Source organism: Balaenoptera physalus (genome assembly GCF_965194825.1).
Source record: "Balaenoptera physalus genome assembly, chromosome: 2".
In the NCBI taxonomy this organism is placed as follows: domain Eukaryota; kingdom Metazoa; phylum Chordata; class Mammalia; order Artiodactyla; family Balaenopteridae; genus Balaenoptera; species Balaenoptera physalus.
In genome coordinates this window covers 164,219,147-164,242,350 of record NC_138883.1, presented here as the reverse complement: position 1 = coordinate 164,242,350, position 23,204 = coordinate 164,219,147, and the positions used below count along the sequence as shown (strand labels likewise).

Here is a 23,204-nt window from a genome sequence, read left to right as displayed (position 1 = left end):
AGTAAAACTCAACTGAATAATGTCAAGAGTAATTAAAATTCTAAAATTAACATACATTCAAAGATCTTACTCCCCTGGTCATTTAAAACAATATGGATGATTTCAAACAAGCAGTTAATGAAGGATGAAACATATAAACACTAAAACTCCAAAATCTAAAGGAAGCAAAGGGTTTGAACAAATTGATTATGCCACAAAAGTAACTGGAAAAGTGATAGGAAAAAAATCTACCAGAACATATGGCCCTACAGCTGAATTTTATTTAATTTTATTTAATTTTTAAAGAATAAATACTAGCACATGACTTGCATATATCTCAGGTCTTAGAAAACTATGGAGAGCTCCCTGACTCATTTTATGATGCCAGATATCTCTGTTAAGAATGATGAAAATAGAATAAAAATAGAGCAATATCAATCATGATCATACATACAAAATTCAAATTAAAATGTTTCAATTGCATCTGAAATTCTTATCAAAAAATAATGTATCCTGACGAGTGAGCTTTCCAAGAATAGAGGTTTGGTTTGATTTAACAGACCTATCAACAGTCAATTAGATCAACAAATTAAAGAGTAAAATCATAGATTCATATCAACAAATATTGAAAAGACTGTGAAAAACAGTCAGCCATTCCAAATAACCTCAATAAAATATTTTAAAAAAACAATTAATAAAGATTAATGACCAACCACAAAATAAATAACATTTTCAATGGTAAACAACAAAACTATTTTAATTAAAATGAGAAACTACCTAGAGAATTGTGTCACCATTAGTAATTAGAGGATATATGAGATAATATTAATTATCGTGGACTAGGATTATCTTATAACTCTAGTAAATGTGGAAGTCAAGAGAATAAAATTTCTAGTAAACACAATAGAAAAGTAGAGATAGAGTTCCACAAGTATTGCCAATAATATAATTGTAAAAATAGAAACCCCAACAGATGCTATCTTTTAATAAAGACAAGTATGAATAAAAGAATTTAGTAAGGTAAACAGAAACAGAGAAACACTTTTAAGTCATTTTTATTTATTTTAGCAGTAAGACACGGGATGTAGAGTGGTAAGAAATATTCTACTCACAGTTAACAACAATAATACAAAATACGTAGGAATAAATTTAACAAGAATGGGACAGGACTTATATGAAGAACATTATAAAACTCCATGGAAAACTATAAGCCTTCTGATTAAATGAAAAGAGATAACATGTTATTAGATGGAAAGATGATATTATGAAAATATTATGTTAGTAAAAACTGATGTGGACGCTAAATGTAATCCTGAGAGAATTTTAACCAAATATTTGAAAAACAGATAATATTGACTTAAAGTTTATAGATGCAGGTTAGGCCTAAAGATACTGAACTCTGACCCCAGACCCATGTACTTCTAGGAATACGTCTCTGGATTTATTTTCTTGCAAGCCTGCTCCACAGAATACACTGAGTTAAGAGACCTGTGGAATTACAGTATGCCAAAGAGACTGTTCCTGTTAATCCGAACTGTTCATTGTAAAACTCTTGTACACCCATATACCCCAGACAGGCTAGCTGACCAGCACAGTATAAAAATAAAGAATGGAGGGGTGATTTTTGGCTGTGTTGGGTCTTCGTTGCTGTGCGCAGGCTTTCTCTAGTTGTGGCGGGCGGGGGCTGCTCTTCATTGTGGTGTGCAGCCTTCTTGTTTTGGTGGCTTCTCTTGCTGCGGAGCATGGGCTCTGGGCGCACGGGCTTCAGTAGTTGTGGTGTGTGGGCTCTAGAGCACAGGCTCAGTGGTCGTGGCTTGGTTGCTCCGCTGCATATGGGATCTTCCCGGACCAGGGATTGAACCTGTGTCCCCTGCATTGGCAGGTAGATTCTTGTCCACTGCACCACCAGGTGTATAGTGAGGAGGAACCAAGATGGCAGAGTAGAAGGACATGCTCTCACTCCCTCCTGTGAGAACACCCGAATCACAACTAGCTGCTACACAATCATCGACAGGAAGACACAGGAACTCACCAAAAAAGATACCCCACATCCAAAGACAAGGGAGAAACCGCAATGAGACGGTAGGAGGGGCACAATCACAGTAAAATCAAATCCCATAACTGCTGGGTGGGTGACTCACAGACTGGAGAACACTTATACCACAGAAGACCACCCACTGGAGTGAAGGTTCTGAGCCCCACGTCAGGCTTCCCAACCTAGGGGTCCGGCAACAGGAAGAGAAATTCCTAGAGAATCAGACTTTGAAGCCTAGTGGGATTTGATTGCAGGACTTCGACAGGACTGGGGGAAACAGAGACTCCACTCTTGGAGGGCACACACAAAGCAATGTGTGCATCGGGACCCAGGGGAAGGAGCAGTGACCCCAGGGGAGACTGAACCAGACCTACCTGCTACTGTTGGAGGGTCTCCTGCAGAGGCAGGGGGGTGGCTGCAGCTCACCGTGGGGACAAGGACACTGGCAGCAGAAGTTCTAGAAGTACTCCTTGGTGTGAGCCCTCCCAGAGTCTCTCATTAGCCCCATCAAAGAGCCCAGGTAGGATCCAGTGTTGGGTTGCCTCAGGCCAAACAACCAACAGGGAGGGAACCCAGCCCCACCCATTAGCAGTCAAGCAGATTAAACTTTTACTGAGCTCTGCCCATCAGAGCAACAGTCAGCTCTACCCACCACCAGTCCCTCCCATCAGGAAACTTACACAAGCCTCTTAGACAGCCTCATACACCAGAGGCAGAGAGCAGAAGCAAGAAGAACTACAATCCTGAAGCCTGTGGAACAAAAACCACATTCACAGAATGATAGACAAGATGAAAAGGCAGAGGGCTATGTACCAGATGAAGGAACAAGATAAAACCCCAGAAAAACAACTAAATGAAGTGGAGATAGGCAACCTTCCAGAAAAAGAATTCAGAATAATGATAGTGAAGATGATCCAGGACCTCAGAAAAACAATGGAGGCAAAGATCGAGAAGATGCAAGAAATGTTTAACAAAGACCTAGAAGAATTAAAGAACAAACAAACAGAGATGAACAATACAATAACTGAAATGAAAACTACACTAGAAGGAATCAATAGCAGAATAACTGACACAGAAGAACGGGTAAGCGACCTGGAAGACAGAATGGTGGAATTCACTGTGGAACAGAATAAAGAGAAAAGAATGAAAAGAAATGAAGACAGCCTAAGAGACCTCTGGGACAACATTAAATGCAACAACATTCGCATTATAGGGGTCCCAGAAGGAGAAGAGAGAGAGAAAGGACCAGAGAAAATATTTGAAAAGATTATAGTCGAAAACTTCCCTAACATGGGAAAGGAAATAGCCACCCAAGTCCAGGGAGCGCAGAGAGTCCCATACAGGATAAACCCAAGGAGAAACACGCCAAGACACGTAGTAATCAAATTGGCAAAAATTAAAGACAAAGAAAAATTATTGAAAGCAGCAAGAGAAAAACGACAAATAACATACAAGGGAACTCCCATAAGGTTAACAGCTGATTTCTCAGAAGAAACTCTACAAGCCAGAAGGGAGTGTCATGATATACTTAAAGTGTTGAAAGGGAAGAACCCACAACCAAGATTATTCTACTTGGCAAGGATCTCATTCAGATTTGATGGAGAAATCAAAAGTTTTACAGACAAGAAAAAGCTAAGAGAACTCAGCACCACCAAACCAGCTCTACAACAAATGCTAAAGGAACTTCTCTAAGTGGGAAACACAAGAGAAGAAAAGGACCTACAAAAACAAACCCAAAACAATTCAGAAAATGGTCACAGGAACATACATGTCGATAATTACCTTAAACATGAATGGATTAAATGCTCCAACCAAAAGACACAGGCTTGCTGAATGGATACAAAAACAAGACCCATATATATGCTGTCTACAAGAGATGTGCTTAAGACCTAGGGACACATACAGACTCAAAGTGAGGGGATGGAAAAAGATATTCCATGCAAATGGAAATCAAAAGAAAGCTGGAGAGCTTCCCTGGTAGCGCAGTGGTTGAGAACCTGCCTGCCAATGCAGGGGACACGGGTTCGAGCCCTGGTCTGGGAAGATCCCACATGCCGTGGAGCAACTAGGCCTGTGAGCCACAATTACTGAGCCTGCGCGTCTGGAGCCTGTGCTCCGCAACAAGGGAGGCCGCGATAGTGAGAGGCCCGCACACCACAATGAAGAGTGGTTCCCACTTGCCACAACTGGAGAAAGCCCTCGCACAGAAACGAAGACCCAACACAGCCATAAATAAAGAAAATAAAATAAACAAATAAATTAAAATTTAAAAAAAAAAAAACAAAAAAGAAAGCTGGAGTACCAATACTCATATCAGATAAAATAGACGTTAAAAGAAAGCTGGAGTAGCAATACTCATATCAGATAAAATAGACGTTAAAATAAAGAATGTTGCAAGAGACAAGGAAGGACACTACATAATGATCAAGGGTTCAATCCAAGAAGAAGATATAACAATTATAAATATATATGCACCCAACATAGGAGCACCTCGATACATTATGCAACTGCTAACAGCTATAAAAGAGGAAATCAACAGTAACACAATAATAGTGGGGGACTTTAACACCTCACTTACACCAATGGACAGATCATCCAAAATGAAAATAAATAAGGAAACAGAAGCTTTAAATGACACAAAAGACCAGATAGATTTAATTGATATATATAGGACATTCCATCCAAAAACTCAGATTACACTTTCTTCTCAAGTGCACACGGAACATTCTCCAGGATAGATCACATCTTGGGTCACAAATCAAGCCTCAGTAAATTTAAGAAAACTGAAATCATATCAAGCATCTTTTCTGACCACAACGCTATGAGATTAGAAATGAATTACAGGGAAAAAAACGTAAAAAACACAAAACACATGGAGGCTGAACAATACGTTACTAAATAACCAAGAGATCACTGAAGAAATCAAAGAGGAAATCAAAAAATACCTAGAGACAAATGACAATGAAAACACGATGATCCAAAACCTATGGGATGCAGCAAAAGCAGTTCTAAGAGGCAAGTTTATAGCTATACAAGCCTACCTCAAGAAACAAGAAAAATCTCAAGTATACAATCTAACCTTACACCTAAAGGAACCAGAGAAAGAAGAACAAACAAAACCCAATGTTAGCAGAAGGAAAGAAACCATCAATATCAGAGCAGAAATAAATGAAATAGAAACAAAGAAAACAATATCAAAGACCGATAAAACTAAAAGCTGGTTCTTTGAGCAGATAAACAAAATTGATAAACCATTAGCCAGACTCATCAAGAAAAAGAGGGAGAGGACTCAAATCAATAGAATTAGAAATGAAAAAGGAGAAGTTACAACAGACACCACAGAAATACAAAGCATCCTAAGAGACTACTACAAGCAACTCTATGCCAATAAACTGGACAACCTGGAAGAAATGGACAAATTCTTAGAAAGGTAAAACCTTCCAAGACTGAACCAGGAAGAAACAGAAAATATGAACAGACCAATCACAGGAAATGAAATTGACACTGTGATTAAAAATCTTCCAACAAACAAAAGTCCAGGGCCAGATGGCTTCACAGGTGAAACCTATCAAACATTTAGAGAAGAGTTAACACCCACCCTTCTGAAACTCTTCCAAAAAATTGCAGAGGAAGGAACACTCCCAAACTCATTCTATGAGGCCACCATCACCCTGATACCAAAACCAGACAAAGATACCACACACACAAAAAATTACAGACCAATATCACTGATAAATATAGATGCAAAAATCCTCAACAAAACACTAGCAAACAGAATCCAACAACACATTGAAAAGGTCATGCACCATGATCAAGTGGGATTTATCCTAGGGATGCAAGGATTCTTCAATATATGCAAATCAATCAATGTGATACACCATATTAACAAATTGAAGAATAAAAACCATATGATCATCTCAATAGATGCAGAAAAAGCTTTTGACAAAATTCAACACCCATTTATGATAAAAACTCTCCAGAAAGTGGGCATAGAGGGAACCTACCTCAACATAATAAAGGCCATATACGACAAACCCACAGCAAACATCATCCTCAATGGTGAAAAACTGAAAGCATTTCCTCTAAGACAAGGAATGAGACAAGGATGTCCACTCTCACCACTATTATTCAACATAGTTTTGGAAGTTTTAGCCACAGCAATCAGAGAAGAAAAAGAAATAAAAGGAATACAAATTGGAAAAGAAGAAGTAAAACTGTCACTGTTTGCAGATGACATGATACTATACATAGAGAATCCTAAAGATGCTACCAGAAAACTACTAGAGCTAATCAATAAATTTGCTAAAGTTGCAGGATACAAAACTGATGCAAAGAAATCACGTGCATTCCTATACACTAATGATGAAAAATCTGAAAGAGAAATTAAGGAAACACTCCCATTTACCATTGCAACAAAAAGAATAAAATACCTAGGAATAAACCTACCTAGGGAGACAAAAGACCTCTATGCAGAAAACTATAAGACACTGATGAAAGAAATTAAAGATGATACCAACAGATGGAGAGATATACCTTGTTCTTGGAATGGAAGAATCAATATTGTGAAAATGACTATACTACCCAAAGCAATCTACAGATTCAATGCAATCCCTATCAAATTACCAATGGCATTTTTACAGAACTAGAACAAATCATTTTAAAATTTGTATGGAGACACAAAAGACCCCGAATAGCCAAAGCAGTCTTGAGGGAAAAAAACGGAGCTGGAGGAATCGGACTCCCTGACTTCAGACTATACTACAAAGCTACAGTCATCAAGACAATATGGTACTGGCACAAAAACAGAAACATAGATCAATGGAACAAAATAGAAAGCCCAGAGATAAACCCACGCACCTATGGTCAACTAATCTATGACAAAGGAGGCAAAGATATACAGTGGAGAAAAGACAGTCTCTTCAATAAGTGGTGCTGGGAAAACTGGACAGCTACATGTAAAAATATGAAATTAGAACACTCCCTAACACCATACACAAAAATAAACTCAAAATGGATTAAAGACCTAAATGTAAGGCCAGACACCATCAAACTCTTAGAGGAAAACATAGGAAGAACACTCTTTGACATAATTCACAGCAAGATCTTTTCTGATCCACCTCCTAAAACAAAAATAAACAAATGGGACCTAATGAAACTTCAAAGCTTTTGCACAGCAAAGGAAACCATAAACAAGACGAAAAGACAACCCTCAGTATGGGAGAAAATATTTGCAAACGAATCAACGGACAAAGGATTAATCTCCACAATATATAAACAGCTCATGCAGCTCAATATTAAAGAAACAAACAACCTAATCCTAAAATGGGCAGAAGACCTAAATAGACATTTCTCCAAAGAAGACATACAGATGGCCAAGAAGCACATGAAAAGCTGCTCAACATCACTAATTATTAGAGAAATGCAAATCAAAACTACAGTGAGGTATCACCTCACACCAGTTAGAATGGGCATCATCAGAAAATCTACAAACAACAAATGCTGGAGAGGGTGTGGAGAAAAGGGAACCCTCTAGCACTGTTGCTGGGAATGTAAATTGATACAGTCACTATGGAGAACAGTATGGAGGTTCCTTAAAAAACTAAAAATAGAATTACCATATGATCCAGCAATCCCACTACTGGGCATAGACCCAGAGAAAACCATAATTCAAAAAGACGCATGCACCCCAATGTTCATTGCAGCACTATTTACAATAGCCAGGTCATGGAAGCAACCTAAATGCCCATCAACTGATGAATGGATAAAGAAGTTGTGGTACATATATACAATGGAATATCACTCAGCCATAAAAAGGAATGAAATTGGGCCATTTGTTGAGACGTGGATGGATCTAGAGACTGTCATACAGAGTGAAGTAAGTCAGAAAGAGAAAAACAAATATCGTGTATTAACCCATGTATGCAGAACCTAGAAAAATGGTACAGATGAACCGGTTTGCAGGGCAGAAGTTGAGTCACAGATGTAGAGAGCAAACGTATGGACACCAAGGGGAGAAAGCCGCGGGGGAGTGGTGTTGGTGGTGTGATGAATTGGGAGATTGGGATTGACATGTATACACTGATGTGTATAAAATTGATGACTAATAAGAACATGCTGTATAAAAAAATAAATTAAATAAAGTTCAAAAATTTTTAAAAAGTAAAATAGAAAAGAATGGAGGGGTCAGTCTCCCCATGTTAAGCTTTCCAGGCCAGCCTCAACCTCACCTTTTGCAAAGGATGGGCCCCCTAATACAATGGCCCGGAAGGGACTCCTTACATGCTGTGAGAACATTTATAATGAATTTAGGTAAAAATATCACAAATATTACCATTAAGAAGGAAGAAAGAAATCATAAATAAAACCAACAAAAGGAGGTTTGGATCAGGAATGCAAGGATGGTTTAATATTTGAAAAATCATTCATTTTATTAGAAACAAAAAGGATAATATCATGATCATATGATTATCACAACATATGCTGAAAAAAGCATGTGACAAGTTTTAACATGCTAACATACGTGTGTGTGTGTGTGTGTGTGTATATATATATATAAACTTAACACACTATGAATAGAAGGAAACATCTTTTTTTTTCTTTTAGCATCTTTATTGGAGTATAATTGCTTTACAATGGTGTGTTAGTTTCTGCTGTATAACAAAGTGAATCAGCTATACATATATGCCCACATCTCCTCCCTCTTGCATCTCCCTCCCAGCCTCCCTATCCCACCCCTCTAGGTGGACACAAAGCACTGAGCTGATCTCCTTGTGCTATGCTTGGAAACATCTTTATCTGAAACAAAACAACCTTTTAGGAACTACAGCATTCAAGGCTGAATTACTGACAGCTTTTCCCCTAAATAGGAACAAGACAAGTACAGCAGCTATCACAAGCTCTATTTAACATTTTTCCGAAGTCCTATCTAGGGCGATAAAACTAGAAAAAAAACAGAAGGCTTAAGACTTAGAAAGAAGGAAGTAACACTGTCATTATTTGAAGACAAAGTAATTATGAACCCAGAAAATTTGAAACATTTATAAATTCTTAACTATAATAAAAAAAATTAACAAGGTCATTGAATACAAGGTCAGTATTTAAAAATATAATTGCACTTATATATACAGCAACCAAAAAAAATAAGTTTTTAAAAGGTGACACAGTAGCTGCAAAAATATTAAAAACCTAAGAAAATACTAGCAAAATATTTTTAAGTCTATGCACTGAAAGCTTCAAATATTTAGAGAAATTAAAGATCTAAATAAATTGAAAAATTAGAAACATCTGAAAAATCATTTTTCAGTGAAAGACAAATCAAGGTTACACATGAAAAATCATTTTATACCCATAGTTTTTTAAAAATTAAGAGAATATAATGTCTATTGATGGTAGGCAAATAGAAAAAAAGCACTCTTTTTTGCTGCTGGAATTTTAAGTATTAAAATTTGAGGGGAAAGTACATATTTTTTGGTAAAAAAATAGGAGTCTCACTTTTAGTCATTTACTGCATAGAATAAAAGTTCCCCATATAAGAAAATGCATATAAGTACGGATTTTGCAGCACTGTCATAATATTGTCACTCAATAAGATTATGGCTAGATATATAATGGCATATCCAGACAAAAGAAATAAAGCAAAAAAACAAAAAGAATTAGGCTTTTTCTGTTTCCAGGCAAGGTTGAGTATCAGGGACCAGATTTAGTCTTCTGTCTAACAGTAGCAAAGAAATCAAAACAATATATACTAAATAATAGTTTTCAAATGTAGGGCAATGGGAATGTAGAACCACAGGATAATGATCTCTGAGAGGGGAAACAAATGAACTAAGCCATATAATTTCCCCAGCTTACTGCCTAAACCGCGTTTCCAGCTGCCATTCAGGGAGGAGGAAGCCAGGAGGAGTGTGGTGGTCTCCTCAAGTTGAAAAGATAGCACCTCGGGGAGACTCAAGTGGCTATAGTTCATAAAGCAGAGTTCCAGGAGGGGAGAGCTGCAAAGAGAGAGAGCTCCAGAGATCTCCAGAGAGTTCCCCCCAAATTTCCACCTGAGTACTGACCAGGATATGGATATAAGGAAACTACCTGAGACTGGAGGAAAAGCTTCTAAAAGGGGCAGCTGAAACATTGCCCCAAGGTCACAAAGGGCCAGCAATAGTAGGGTCTTTTCACTAACCAGAGTGGAAATGTTAATTATGCATAGGAATTGGAAAGAGTGCTCAAGTTAAATGAAAACTTATATCCAGACAAAACCTGTAGGCAAATCTTATAGAATATTCATAATCACCAAAATTTAGAAACAACCCAAATATCCTTCCACCTGTGTACACCCAACTCTAGTAATATGATATATACTCAATAAGTGGTTTGAGAAAGGAAAAAAAAAACATTATATGAGCTTGGAGGAAATGTACTATTAATACATATAGTTCTAATAATTAATAGTCTCCTTCCTATCATAAACTTTAAATTTAATCCAATCTGTCACAGAATCTTAAGGAAAAAATAAGGCTCATTGGCACAAAAGCAAAAATTAAGATCTCACTCCACTGTTAAATAATAAGCTGCATTTATAGTTTTAGATAATGGATGGATAGCCAAAGTCTTCCTCCCATCCCCTAACATCCTCCCCAACTAACCCCAATTTCCAGTGGCTAAAGACACAGTCAACACTGTTAGTTTTCACATACTTCTTTGGAAATCTCAAAGGAGAAACAAATATAATAATGTCCAGTGGGGTTATACAAGCTTAAAGAGGATCTACAGTACAGTTGTCTTATTATTAAGTTAATATGATACTAATGTACCTTTGTAATGTTATCCAAACAAAACCCTTCTGTTTTCCTTGGAGCTTCACAAAGCCTTATTGGAATGCCATATGTAGTTATGGTTGCTCTATTTTAAGGGGATATGTAAAAATTGTACTGCTGATTAAAAGTATGCATGGGCACTTAGGTTGCTTCCATGTCCTGGCTATTGTACATAGAGCTGCAATGAACATTTTGGTACATGACTCTTTGAAATATGGTTTTCTCAGGGTATATGCCCAGTAGTGGGAACAGATGAATGGATAAAGAAGATGTGGCACATACATACAATGGAATATTACTCAGCCATAAAAAGAAATAAAATTGAGTTATTTGTAATGAGGTGGATGGACCTAGAGTTTGTCATACAGAGTGAAGTAAGTCAGAAAGGGAAAAACAAATACCGTATGCTAACACATATATATAGAATCTAAGAAAAAAAAGGTCCTGAAGAATGTAGGGGCAAAACGGGAATAAAGACACAGACCTACTAGAGAATGGACTTGAGAATATGGGGAGGGGGAAGGGTAAGCTGTGACAAAGTGAGAGAGTGGCATAGACATATATACACTACCAAACGTAAAATAGATAGCTAGTGGGAAGCAGCCACATAGCACAGGGAGATCAGCTCGGTGCTTTGTGACCACCTAGAGAGGTGGGATAGGGAGGGTGGGAGGGAGGGAGATGCAAGAGGGAAGAGATATGGGAACATATGTATATGCATAACTGATTCACTTTGTTATAAAGCAGAAACTAACACACCATTGTAAAGCAATTATACTCCAATACAGATGTTTAAAAAAAAAAAAAGAATAAATATACAAATGAGAAAAAAAAAAAAGTATATATGGGGAAGAAGTAAGATTGTTTATTACAAAGAAGCCATAAGAGTGATTATATTTCATTCAAGTATTTGTAGATTTATTTTAAAGATAGTGCTAACTCTCTGTTCTCTGTTCTTAGAAAAAGGATTAAACTATTTTTCTTTCTGTTTTATGAAATTTGGATTGCTCTAAAAAGAAGACCACCCTACTGTACATGATTCATGACAACTAGCGAAAATTACCAGAAGACTTTTCCCCTCTTCATGCCTTCAATCCAACCTTTTAAAAAGTGTAACAAAAAGTTTTGTTATTAAAACAATGCTCCTTTCAGGAAACTCAATTAAGCACAAATTATTAAGTTGATCAGGACAATTTAAAGCACGACAAACCAGAGTTCCATTTATAAAGTCTATATATAGAAGTGAAAATACATAGTATCATCATTCCACAACAGGAAAGAAAGACAACAATTTTGGGGGGGGAAGAAAAAAAAAAAAAGAGGAAAATGTCCTACCATGATTTGTGTTTGTTGTGTTCTCAGCATCAGGAAGATGGCGGTCTACACTCGTCAACCTTTTCACGAATTCCCAGTGTGAATCTTCTTCTGTGAGAAGTGGCTCCCAGCCACAGAAACCAGACTCAAAGCCACACCTGAGATGATTTGCTGTTATGCACGAAAAGAAAACTGGTAAGGAGAAATGAAGGGGAAGCAAGCAGGGAAACACTGACTCTATGTTAGCCAATCAACTTAGGCAGTCAGAACTGTCACTCCACTTCGTAAAGAATGTTTCCTGATCATCAGAGTAGTTTTACTTTTTCCAACCTCACAAAGTGTTCCACGTGCTGTGTGAGGCATTGCCCTTCTACACTCTTCTGTCTCCAAGCCTGGCACATTCCACCCTGGTTGGCCATCTCCACTGCATTTAATGACACAGGGTGAAACTCTACAGCTTTTCAGAGAGTAACCAATTCACCTGCCAAGATGAAAAAGATTCACCCGCCAAGATGGTTAAAAAAAATTTGAAAGGATGGTATTTAAATTAATTCTAGACACCTGAAGAGCTTGAGGTCAGCACCTTAGAATTCATTCTATTATGCTAGTTTAACAGTTTCTCAAAAAAAAAAAAAAAAAAAAAAAATCCCTAGCCACTTTGCATTGCAGGTAAATTAGATATTTTGAACTTTGCTTTGTTTCCCCTTCTTAATACACAACTAAAAAGTTGAAAAATACTTAAGTTCCTGCATTTATCACAAAGCACGACTTCTAGAGAAAGTCGGGATTTGGGGTAAGCTTCCTAAGCACCTTTCCTAGCTTTTTCACCAAGTTAGTGAGGAAAAAACAAAAGTTTCAGCGGACTGGGCCATACACCAGAAGTTCTAACAACTTGATTTGTGCTTTCAAGAAATTAGCTTTTATGTGTTTAAATTTTCTTTTCCTGAAATAAGAATCATAGTATCAGCCTATCTTAGTTTGGGGGATAAATTAATACAATTAATTTAAAACATATTTCCAGGTATTCCTCTTAATGCAGACACATTTTCATAACAGATGGGAGGACAAAATAATTCTTGGTCAGAAAACACCTAAAGTTTTGACAAGCTCCCTAACATCACAATTCTATTATCTTTAATAAAAGTAATAATAGATGTGTTCCCACTGAGCTCCAAGTATGTGTCAAGTATTTTGCATATATTACCATTTGTTTTCACAAATGCCCTACACAGCAAGCGTAATTATCCCCAAAAGATTTTCTTTTTGAAACTTTAGCACTAAGCAACTCACCTATGGTAAATTTTAGTAAATGGAATATCCAGGCTTTGAGTTGTTTGACACCAAAGCTTATACTTTGAAGCCTCCCTGCACCTGGGATTCTGTCTCAAAATTTAAAAGACTGCTTCTCTGTATGCTTGCTCTGAACCATTATTTTCAGTTTTAAATAATGTGAGCAATTTTATCAGCATATTGAATAAGCCCACTATATCTTAATAATCAAAGGATCTTCAAATTTCTATAAAAATGGATGCCTGGTTTCCTGACCAGATATTTCATCACTAACGTGTCAACTCTTAAAACACTGAAGTGCACTTTGCAAGTGACAGGGCCACTTAAATTTTCTCTACATGTAAATTAAACGTATAGATCTTAGAGCTATGCTTGTTTAGACAGTCATATAATGGATACATAATGAAAGATATTTTTCTTTACAAGCAAATATTATTTTCCCCTTAAATATACTTCCCAAAAAATAAAAACAAGCAAATTAACTATCATATAATAATGAAAAACTGTTGCACATCACCTAATGGTGAATCAACATGACAAGGAGATGCTGTTCACCCACATAGTACTTAGCTGGAAATCTATTGCTTCTGGATGTTTTCCTTTTCACAGCTCTGGCTACAGAGTTGATAAGATACTGTTATTGATAAAAAGTTAATGCTCCAAGGAGAGCCTCTTCTGTTTTGTGACAGTCTTAAGAACCTATGACCTAGCTGTGACTGTCTCCCTGGGCATCCAGGAAATCCTCTGATCTAGTTCTTTGGTCCTCTGTGAACTTTGCCACCTGCCAAGCCACCTCCCAGCTCTTCTAAGTCACTTGGTAGAATGTAGAAACAGACAAGATTTGAAATATATACTTGACCTGTGAAATGTGCTTATAGGTTGAAAATTCTTGGTTATGAACTTGGTCAAGGAATCTTTCCACCTCCCCCTCCACGGGTACCTTCAATTCCTAAAGGCACACATCCTTGGAATAGAAAATCTTCCATCTGGGTTGGCCCAGGATTGTCCCAGGTTACACCTGTTGTCCAAGGATAATAATACCTCTCCTCTCTTTCCTCTCAAGTGACTCTGTTTGGGCAATAAATTCAATATTGCCCTATTGGGGCAATAAATTATATATTAATTCACAAAGGAAGTAAGTCCATGCAGATAACAATCTTATTGTTATATGCAATGCTGTGAAATAGCTATAAGACCAGTGAGTGTGGAAATGGAAAGTCAAAGTCACCCAAGCATCACCAAACCCTTCCGCAGACTCTTCACATCTGTGCCTGTGTCACTCAACTGTAAAAATGTAAAGAAGATTTCAAGACAAAATAACTTTGGATTGAATAAATGTTGAAATTTGGCTTTAGGAGAAAAGTTCAAACCATTTCTTTCATTACCTGGATGTTTCATCAGTTAAAATGTCAATCATTGCACTTTCCACAGAACACTAAACACCACTGTCCTTTGAAAAATGAAAATTAATTTTTAAAGTCCATCACTATAAAGATATATGAAAGCAAAATGGTGCAATCACCTCTGTAAAAATCTTGGTGAACTTCTCAGGTGTTTTTACCAAAGACATTCGTTCCAGTACACTTCAAAGGACATTTTTTAAAGCTAAATATTCTAGAACTTAACTGCACTATAAAATACAAGTCAAGCTTCAAACCAAAGTTGAAGTTCTTCCATTAATATTTCCCCTATATAATTCAAAACATTTAAGGTGAAGTTATAAATATCTGAAGAAAACCAGGAGGGCCAAACACATTCTGGCAGCTAATAAATGTCTTATGAAACCACATGTGTTAAATGTTAAATGTTTACAAAATCTAAAAAATCATGTATTCATATAAACAAAATGTATTCATTAAAAACAGTGATTTTGATTATGTGGTTTCTTTTATTTAAATTTCTGTGACTACAAAACACATTTCATCATCTCTAACAGAAGATGAGATATGCCACAGTTCATAATTTTAGTGAAATTTCACTGAGTTCATCAGTCAGAGTAATATTTTTAAATTATGACAAAACTTTGTCTTGCATATGTAACCACTGAAGCATACTGGCAGAAGAAAAAGAATTTCATTGTGGCAGCTGAGGAAAATTCTGGATCATGAAAATTAAAATATTTATGAACTCTCCAGTTTGGAAGTAAATCAGTTCTCTATTACGTAAGAAAAAAGTTTGTATGGGAATGTTCCATTCAATAAGCATATATTAGGCTTTAATATGATTATAATATATAAACATTTTGTTAATATTTATTGAGAACCCACAAGGATCTTTTCTCCACTAAATATACATGTATTTCCCTTATTCTCAGGACGTATTTTTAGTATTCAACATTTATTTTTCAAAATATGGAAGACATCCAGAGACAGTATCACAGTAAAGATTAAATGCATTGCACTGGATTCTTGGTTTAAGCTTCTTTCACTTGAATATTGTACCAACTTCTACTTTGAAGTGTAACAATTTATATTCGCAGGTTAAATGCTCTAACAACTCCTATTTATTCAATTAAAAGAGCTTTTTTCCCCATGGAATTGTCCAAACGATTTTGATTTAAACACACATCTGTCAATCCTGCCATCCTTTTTGGAACATACACACAGTCTTTTTCTGTATGCTATGATTGAAAATTAGATATATATATATATATTCGAAATTTTATTGTGGTAAAATATACTTAATATAAAAATTACCTTTTTAACTATTTTTAAGTGTACAGTTGAGTGGCACTAAGCACCTTCACACTATTGTACACCCAACACAATCATGTATCTCCAGAACTTTTCCATCATCCCAAATCCAAACTCCATACCCATTAAACACTTACTCCCCATTTTTCTCTTCCCCTCACCCCTGGCAACCACCATTCTGCTTCCCATTTCTATGAATTTGATTCCTCTAGGTAAGAAGAATTATACAATGTTTGTCCTATTGTGACTTGCTTATTTCACTTAGCATGTCTTCAAGGGTCAGCCACGGTGTAGCATGTGTCTACATGTAAGCATTAGGTATATTTTCTTTGTAAGTTGTTCAGCTAGTCAATGTTTACCTTTAGATATGTCTGGCACATGTTATATCTTATTAGAAATGTTTTAAAAATATATTGCATATTTATTTTATTCTTAAATGTCCCTATTTTATACAGGATCATGTTAATAATGATCAAAAATCTATTGTTTGGAATCATGCAGTATTTGTCCTTCTGTGACTGGCTTATTTCACTTAGCATAATGATTCCACTTATATGAGGTATCTAAAATACTCAAACTCATATGTTGTTCAGTTGGTATAAAGTTTCAGATATGCAAGGTAATGTCTATAGTCAACAATACCGTATTATGTACTTTTTTGGTCAACTGTTTTGCAATACTTAATGCTTTTAAAATACTTTTGCAAAACTTAATGCTTGTCAAAACTACAGCCTTTTGTGAAGTATTTTGAGAAGGGAGAAGCAGAAAGGAGGAGCATGAAAAAAAGCTCACTTGTCTGCCACTAACACCGGTTCAGCAGGGCCTTTTTTATGTTCATGCGAACGATGTATTTGAAGCTGAAGGTGCTGTGGAGGACAGGCGTTTCCTGTGCATCTCCTGCACCAATCGTGAGGATGGAGCCTTTTAGGGTGGAATTGGCAAAGTTTTACTGGGCAAGAGCGTCTAGACTGTTTAGAACTTTTACAGGTGACATCCTCCACTCGGTAAGGGTTAGATGACTTCGGACAAGTTCTACAAAACTGCTTGAAGTAAACCTTGTGAGCGCGGTGTACACACCTGGCACCTGCACTTTCCCATCCTTGCAGTAATCACAGCCTTTTTCCTGCTCTAAGAACTGGAAACACCCGCCGCGCTCCTCGCTGGCTCCGGGCTCTAGCCACCACCTGTTCCCGCAGCGGCCGGCTCGCCTCGGTCACGGTCACGGCCGTCTGGGGCCTCGCCACCGGCGGCGGCTGCTTCGGGCTCCTGGGAGAACGCCTCCCCAGGCCTCCCGCGGCTCCCAGATCACCCGCACCATGGCCCGGGCCATGTCCTCCTCCAGGGACCACGGCCACTGGGGCGCCTTCCTCGGCGACACCTCTCCTGCCTCGGGGTGTCAGAGATGGTGGCCCTCCCTCTCCCTCCGGCGCCCCCAGCTCCGCTCGCCCTCTCGGCCCCTTCAAGGAAGGTGTTGCGGCGGGAGGCGAGGACTCGGGACAGCGCGGGAAGCGCACGCGTCCCGGGGCACCGCCCTGGGGGGATGCCCTGCTCGGGGAGGCCCCCAACCTGGGTGCCCTGCGGGGGAGGCCCAGCCACCTGCACCCGCACCCTCAGGTCCGGAATCACAGGGGCAGGGGGGCGCGGGTCTGCACAGCCCCATGCACCGTCCCAGCGAGGGCTGCACCGCGATGTCGTGGCGCGTGTTCACCTGCAAGGGCCCATCGAGGCTGCTGACTGCAGGGCGAGGCGGGGCCTCACCTTCGGCAGCTGGTCCGTGAACCGTGCCCGCTGGGAGATGTGGAAACACTCGGCGGCCCTCAGCTCACCGTAGCCCCGGAAAGACCACGAGGCTGTGCAGAGGAAGTGGGAGGGTCGCGCCGGCTTGGGTGCCGCCAGCGGCCCCGCCCAGCCGCGCCCTTGGCTTTGGCTGCCAGCGGATAGGGGTAAGGATCCTAGCGCGGGGGCGCAACCCGGGTACATGCAACCGTCCAGCACCTCGGCTTCCAGGGCACCCATATGCATAGCCCCACCTAGTTAAGAACATAAATCTTGAGTCAAGTGTTCTTACTACAAAAGCGGGGGGAGGGCAGGGGAGAACAAGGAAAACTTTGGAGGTGAAGGATGCGGTGACAGTTTCACAGGTGTATGCATATGTCCAAACTAATCAAACTGTATACATTGATTTTGTGCCGATTTTCGTACAATAATTATACCTTAATAAAACTATTTTAAAATGTATTGTTTGGAATTATAATGATGCCCTTAGGGATTAGCGAAGTACTGGGAGTTTTGTTTCTATCATGAAAGGCCTCCAATTGCCTCTTAAAACTACTTTTTTTTTATTGCCACCTGTTTTCTCTCTCAGCCATCTCTTCAATTCTGAAGTCTTTTAGCCACAGTGGTTCTCAAACTTTAATATGCAGGTGAATCACCTGGGACATTGTTAAAATGAAACTCTGGGTTCTGTAAGGCTGGGTTATATATCCTGAAGTTCTGCATTTCAAAGGAACTCTCAGATGCTGCCGCTGATGCTGCTGGTCAAGGAAGTAACGCTATAATAGCAAACTCTAGCAAAACCCATTTTCCCTTTACCATTAACTGCTTTTGAAAAGGCACTAGGCTACAGGCGCAATCAACTACATTTGTCAAAATAGTGTAAAAGTAAGAGGAACTTGGTAAAGAAAGAACACCTGAGTGAATGTGCCTTTTGCAAAAATCACACAGACTACAGATACCAACTGACAATATTCATGAGTTAATATTTACCGAGTCTCCAGAATATGGTAAGTACTCCTGGTGTATTCAAACTATATCTATGAGCTACACCGTTCTAGAGATTCATCCTATACTGGGATAAAAAGAAGATATAAAAGCATTTTGCTTGTGTTTCATGAACTTTAAAATTCTATTTTTAAGAAGAATTTGTATAACAAATTCAAATTTGTAAAGTATAAATTTAAAAGTATGTGGAAAATGTTTCAAAGTGGTTTTAAATTTCAAAGGAAAGCCTCTTAATTTGTAATAACATATGTATGCATGTGTATATATGCACAATATGTTAAACACTTTAGTGCAGAAAATATTGTAACATTATATTAATTCTAATAATTCAATTACTATATAAATAATTTCCTCAAAGCAAAAATGATTGTACAAATATTTACATGAAATACTCATGCTGACATCAAAGTATATGGATATTTTGTAATATGTAACATGGCTACCTTTGTTTTTTGGTCATATCCCTTATATAAAGTTGATCTCAAGCAAGCATGACAGGTTTTCTTTGGCCAAATGAGCTTACATTATTTGGAATACTTATCAGACTAAGTAACACTATCTGTTGATAAGCACAGCCATCTGTCCCTGAATTCACATAAAGGAAATAGCAGGATGGTATCAAGATATACCCTCTGGGGAAAATGCCAGATAAGTAATCAATAAAACTTCTATAAAGGAGGAGAAATGGGGAAATATGTCCAAAATCAAATGCTAAAGTATCTACCAATACTCTAGGTGGAATTCGATTAAGAAAACCAATTAAAAGGAGAGCCTTCACCAGAGGAAAAAAAGGAGAAAAGAAGCTAAGTTTCCATATGTAGAATTGAAAAGATAAGAAATATATTTACTTTCAGTTATTGGAATTGAGAATAATACAAACCATTAGAAAGGTGAATTTCTCCAAAAGAAATGAACCAAATTGTCTGTTAAAAAGCATTTAAATGAAGCATAAAGAGGAATGTGACACTCACATTAGAGAAAACGAATGGTCCTCATATTTTTTAATGAACAAAAAGAGAGCACCGAAAATATCCACAGAGATCATATTGGTAAGGAGATTATTTTGCTTAAATCTATGGTTAAGACCAGGTGTCTGAGGAATTAATTGAATTCCTGCTTACAAACAGGCAGAGGATTTCTCGCTTGCTTTCCCATCTTCTCTTTTCTACACCCCAGTCCACTGCTGTTAATAAAACGCTTACTCGCCCATCAGCAGAAGTATTTTCATTAAAAAGGTGACATTTATCTTACTGCCATACTTTTCTCTTGCTCAACAAAATATATCACTAAAATAAAACACTGCAGCAAAATAAATGTCAAATTTTTAATAATTAAAAAATCCTCTTGTTTGTGACATAAAAATTGGATGCATGTAGTCTTAATTCGTTTCTAAAGAGACACAAATATCTTAGTTGCTAAGTTACCTCCTATGAGAACCATCATGTAGGTTGTATATTACATTATATTTCCTTTCTAATACAACTAGGTTTGAATAGTAATGGAATTTCTCGTCATTACTCCTATCAAAGACTCTCCATAAACGGTCTGAAATGAAGTTGTTGGGCTTTCTTGCCTAGTCATGAATACCAACCATGGCTGACATGATTTCTATGTCACCATGGTTGTCTGGAAGGCCATGGCAGCCCTTCTCCTCTTTACCCTTTCCCCACAGCTTCCTACATGATTGGTCAGAATGGAAAAAGCCCTACAATTAATAAAGGTTAGCAATCCATAATATATGTCTCCAAAGAGCAGAGTACAAATAGGTTCCCTCTCCCATCCATTTTCCTCTTTAATCAAAACACACACACACACACACACACACAACTAATCACAACTATTCATTTGTTGAACAAATAGAGAGATTTCAAGTGTTAGCAAAAAGCACCAAAACATCATAGAGATGTTAGCATAGAGATGCCCACAAGGAGTAGTACTAATGGCGTCAGAATGAGAATGTACATTCATCTTACTTCATACAAATTAAATGTACCTTGCTCAAGACAAAGACTCTTAAATCCAAGCGTAGTCATGAATGTGAGCATAAGAGTGAGTAAACCATTAATTTACTTACAGCAAGTCGCTGGTTCCTCGTCACTCTCATCAGAACAGTCCTGCTGAGAGTCACAGACCAGTTCTTGGGCAATGCACTGGCCGCTGGCACAAGGGAATTCATCTGCAGAGCAGAGCTGTCTGCATGGGGCCTGTGCACAGGCGTAGACCCAGAGCTGATCGAGCCCAATAAAACCTTTCTGGCTCAAAATAGTCCCTTCAAAAATAATCTTCAGGGAAAAACAAAGAACAATTTGTGAGCTTACAATCTCTTCAAAAAGACCCAAAAAATAATAATAGAGATTAAAGAATTATTAAGAAAAATGTCTGTTTAAAGAGCAAGCCAATAACAACTAAGAACAAAGTTCCTATTTGATCAGCTTGACCCACACACATAAGACTGATGGGCACATTAGATCCACTGAGGCCTCTGAGAAACGACCCATGATCTGAGGAAAGCATCCCATTTAACCACCGACAATGTCCCTGACTGCAAACTTGTTGTTTGGTCATCTTCACAGTCCGCTTACTTTAATATTCAAGGAAAAGAATAAGTGTTATCACTACTTATATGAGAGCTATAACTGCATTTGGTTTTTTAACTACTAAAATTAGTTATTGGAATGCATGAAGGGAAATATCAGGCAGACAGTAAGATACACAATAGAAGAGAACATTTAAAAGAATAAATTTAAAAATCTATTAATTTTTATAGAAGAATTGCTCTAATAATCAAAGAAGCACTAATTAAAGGAAATGAATCTCATTTTCTCCAATCGAATTGCTAGCTTTCTGAAGGTATACAATACTAGCAAGTGAAACAACCATACATTGCTAGTCTAGTGTGAGACAATGTCCAAGTATTAATATCCCTTGAGGTTCTAACAAGAGCAATGGTTAATTAACACCAAGAGTGCAGGAGAGATAGAAATCAAAGACTGTATAGCAAATAACTAATTATTTGCTGTCCAAACCGGTAGTCACTAGCTCCATAGGGCTATTTAAATTTAAATTAACTAAAATTAAATTAAAATTCAGTTCTACACTTCAGTAGTTACATTTCAACTGTTCAATAGCCACATGTGGCTACTGGCTACTATACTGGAGAGCATAGATAAAATTTCCATTAACACAGAAAGTTCTTTGGATCAGCACTGAACTAGATACTGGGTTTTGTTTTGTTTTCATGGGATAGAGCAAAAGTATTTCTTTTTTACTGAAGTATAGTTAATTTATAATATTGTGTTAGCTTCAGGTATACAGCATAGTAATTCAGGGTGTTTTGCATAGATATTGTTAATGTGTAAATAAGATGCTAGGAACAAAGACTGACTCCTTTTAGTCTCTTTCAGCTTAAAGTTTCTGACAGAATTTCTTTTCAAAAACATGAGCGATATATATTTGTTTATTAAGAATTACTTAAGATGAAGTTTGCATAAATATTTAACAATTTATAAAATAATATTAAATTTAAATATTTCATAAGAACACTTTGTATCTTTCTCCATAATGAATATCTTATATGTTAAAATTATTGGACCTACAGCTGTGTATTTTCATAGCAGCAAGATAACAGATATGCAGAAATGATAAGTTTAGGTTTCAAAAATTTATGCATTTAAACTTTGATCTCAAAAGTCTGCCATTACTGAAAAGCCAGTTACATTTAGTATGTACTTGGAAACCTCAGATAACTCCAATATTATTTTCATTATATTTTTTGTTTTATCTTTGAGTTAAGCATAAAAACAAACTTTAATATTCAGCTTATGTAAAAAAGAATAAAGGTCCAATCATTCAGTACTTCCTTCAGAAGTTATAAAGATATCAGCTTAGAAAAATTAAAATAGTGTCAAAATTTTAACTCAACGTGCTATGATATAAACCTCAACTCTTCTGAGATTGCTACAAAAATGCTGATTCATAAATTCCAACTTCAGCAGTAAATTGGATTCTAAAAACCTCCATGGTCACAGTTCAGTATCATTTGGGCTCTCCCTTTTAATACCTAGAAAAATGTATGAGTGTGATATTACCTTAAACGAATGAAATTGGTTCCCTAAGCCACATATACAATCAGCCTCATTATTTTACACTCACACTCCAGCATAAATATATTTATGTACTCTATATACAAAACAAAATGGGTGGAAACTTAGAGTACTACACTTCAAAAATAAAAATCTAAATAGCAATTAATTATACCAGTATTTCAATGTTGATCTCTCTGACGCTACTACACTTTGCAATATT

At 37.3% G+C, this 23,204-nt stretch overlaps 1 protein-coding gene and 1 long non-coding RNA gene across 2 annotated transcripts in view; one reads left to right on the top strand and one right to left on the bottom strand.

Moving 5' to 3' along the window:
• LOC309655062 overlaps nucleotides 1-8,185 on the top strand; it is a 42,958-nt gene extending 34,773 nt beyond the window's left edge. The window contains exon 2 of the long non-coding RNA XR_014260594.1: nucleotides 7,690-8,185. This is a non-coding gene — a long non-coding RNA (uncharacterized lncRNA). The remainder of the gene's footprint in view (nucleotides 1-7,689) is intronic.
• MALRD1 (MAM and LDL receptor class A domain containing 1) overlaps nucleotides 1-23,204 on the bottom strand; it is a 621,227-nt gene that overhangs the window by 509,958 nt on the left and 88,065 nt on the right. Inside the window, exons 10-11 of the mRNA XM_082449909.1 lie at nucleotides 20,974-21,181; nucleotides 12,157-12,306 (exon numbers count right to left, since the gene is read on the bottom strand). Of these exons, the coding sequence (XP_082306035.1) occupies nucleotides 12,157-12,306; nucleotides 20,974-21,181 (358 nt within the window). The remainder of the gene's footprint in view (nucleotides 1-12,156; nucleotides 12,307-20,973; nucleotides 21,182-23,204) is intronic.